The sequence below is a fragment of the Lontra canadensis genome, unplaced genomic scaffold, assembly GCF_010015895.1.
Source record: "Lontra canadensis isolate GAN:19392208 unplaced genomic scaffold, GSC_riverotter_1.0 scaffold150, whole genome shotgun sequence".
Taxonomy (NCBI): Eukaryota; Metazoa; Chordata; class Mammalia; order Carnivora; family Mustelidae; genus Lontra; species Lontra canadensis.
In genome coordinates, this window is record NW_022631144.1 from 307941 (window position 1) to 310575 (window position 2635).

At 39.0% G+C, this 2635-nt stretch overlaps 1 protein-coding gene across 1 annotated transcript; it reads right to left on the minus strand.

The window, feature by feature from the left end:
* Positions 1 to 1548: 1548 nt before the first annotated feature.
* LOC116859195 (guanine nucleotide-binding protein G(I)/G(S)/G(O) subunit gamma-12-like) lies at positions 1549 to 1971 on the minus strand. The gene has a single exon (XM_032844300.1). The coding sequence runs from the start codon at positions 1889 to 1891 to the stop codon at positions 1673 to 1675; it is 219 nt and encodes a 72-aa protein (XP_032700191.1). The 5' UTR covers positions 1892 to 1971; the 3' UTR covers positions 1549 to 1672.
* Between the last annotated feature and the right edge of the window lie 664 nt (positions 1972 to 2635).

Consider the following 2635-nt stretch of genomic DNA (forward strand, 5'->3'; position numbering starts at 1 on the left):
AAATCATCTAATCCAGGCCTCAGGCCCACTTGGTTAATACCATAAATGTTACCTTCCCATTGAGCTTCTATTATGAATAAGGTCAATAATTGGTTTCTATCTTTTTTTTTAAGATTTTATTTATTTATTTTATTTATTTATTTATTTATTTATTTGAGAGAGAGAGAGAGCACACAAGCAAGCAGAGTGGCAGGCAGCAGAGGCTGATAAAGAAGCAGGCTCCCTGCCGAGCAAGGAGCCCAATGCGGGACTCAATCCATCCCAGGACCCCAGGACTATGGGATCATGACCTGAGCCAAAGGCAGCAGATTAACTGGCTGAGCCACCCAGGCGTCCCTTTGGTTTCTATCTTTACTCATTGTTTTATTTCCCAACTTTCTCAGAGCCTGAACAAAGAATAAGGTTACTATTTACTGGGGACCTGATACATATCTGCAACACTCTAGAGAGTCTGGAAATAAGAATGAAACCCTTATGACCAAGCATTACAATAGCCACAGGAATATTGCGTGACTCAGAAAATGCACTGGATGTCTACAGAAGTCAGCTTGGAGAATCCACTGATGGTACAAGTAGCAAGTAATAGATGGAAATACTGAAAATGAAACCCACTCTCGTAGGACAAAAATCAATGGATCAGATAACAAATTAACCTCTATTCACTGCTTAAGTCTCTAGGAGCAAAAATAAAATCAATATGTACCAAGTATGCAGTGGTTCTAAAAAAAAAACAGCATCAGAAATGAAAACTAAGGTGAAGCATTAGGCTTTCGGGGAAAAAAACAATTTGTATAAAATAAGCTTATATGTGACCTTCTTTACTTAAAAATTAACTGAAGTTCCACTTCTTCAGTGCAGCTTGCCTAGAATAACCATACACAACTTTTTTTTTCTTTAGTGCTAATTATATGCTAGATATCTCCTGACACATAAAAATGCAAACAAATACTCAGTTAAAGGGCAGAATGGGGTTCCTTACAGAAGAAAGAAGTTTAGCAAACTTCTCAGTTGGGGATGAAGAATTTACAAGAGAAAGAAGACTCTGGACTTTGGACCAGGGCTGGCGAGACCTTGAATGTGTGTTTGCAGATCCCGGTTCTTGTAGATTCAATTGTTAGAACCCAAGCACATTCCTGCTCAGGCCAGAATAGATACTCCATAGCAAATTCCAGAAGAAGCAACTTGGTGTGTCTCTGATCTTTCCTACTCTTCTTCTCTGTTGGAACCATCGAGAGTGTTAGGTCAATGGCTCAATGACTTAACTAAAAAAAGCCTAAAAAAAAAAATCGCTTTTTTTTTTTTTTTTTTTTTAAGAACTGAAGTCATTCTTGGCATTTTAATATAGACAGCTACTTAGGTAACTGAGGTCTGGATATAACTGGCTTTTTCATATATTTAAAAGGATATAATCGTCTTTTTTTCAATGGCCCAAACCAATATGACACCATCGTTATCAAATGGGAAAGAGGATTGTTATTCTGGATGAAATCAGTAAAAGGTGTTTTAGAGAAAGGGCAACTTGGAAAATAAAGACGTCAGAGTTGATTATTCCAAGTTAGAGTATTTTAGTTATTAGCAGTGGTTACCAAATAAGCTGAAAGTAAATTTCTTCCAAGGAGCTGCTCAAAATTTGCTTTGTTGAGAAGAGGCGAGGAGCCATTTCAGTGTTCCTCTATAAGATGATGCAAGTTTTTTTATCCTTGAAAGGGTTTTCTGAGGTCGGTATCCCTATCAGCAAAGGGTCGCTCCTGGCGTGCTCCTCACCGTAGGACATGAAGTCCACTGATGCCTTTGAAACCTTTATTCTCTCGATGGAGACTTCCATTCTCAACTGTTGCACTGTGCTCCCGGCCTGGATGATGTTGTTGGTGCTTGCTGTTTTGCTGGACATCTTCAACTATTGTTTCTACCTGAACCAGTAAGACTTCCTGGGGCCCACCATTTTCAGGTTGTAAGTGGTGGAATGAATCTGGCAGAGTTCTGCATAACGAATTAATTGGATTTGGTTGGTCCTTTCTGAATGGATTCAGGGTCAGGTAGTCTGAAGAGTCTCTTCTGTTTACACAGAGTTCGAACTATTCATACAAACAGACATTCAAGGAGCATTCACTGAGCTCACTACAGCTGAGCCTCCGAGAAGAATGTTCACCTCAGGATGCTTATTTACAAAGATTCTCTCCTGAGTTTCTGTTGCATTTTCATTTACTAAGGAAATAATACAAGACCAGTACTCTATCATGATAGAAACTTGCTTTGAAAATGGTGTGATGAGCATGTACGACAGATATTTTAAAATAGAAGTGTTACATTTGGTACTTCTAATAGTGATTTCTTCTTTTCTACTTTGGATTTTTGCTTGGCTGTTCCTAAAAATGACTTACACACTCTTCTACTAGGCTCTAAACTTCCTGGGGGGCATGGATTGGGTCATGTTAATCTATGTAGCCCTCCTAGTGGTGTGTGTACAGATCGTGCTCAATAAATATTTGCTAGATGAAAGCCCGGCCACTTTATAAGAGAAGAAAGAACTCTAAGCCACCCTGAGGTTTAGTTGTTACTTTAACTTCCCATCAGGCTTACAATACTTCTGAGAATGCATTCATATGGAGAATAAAGATGTCTTGCCGTGGGCCAC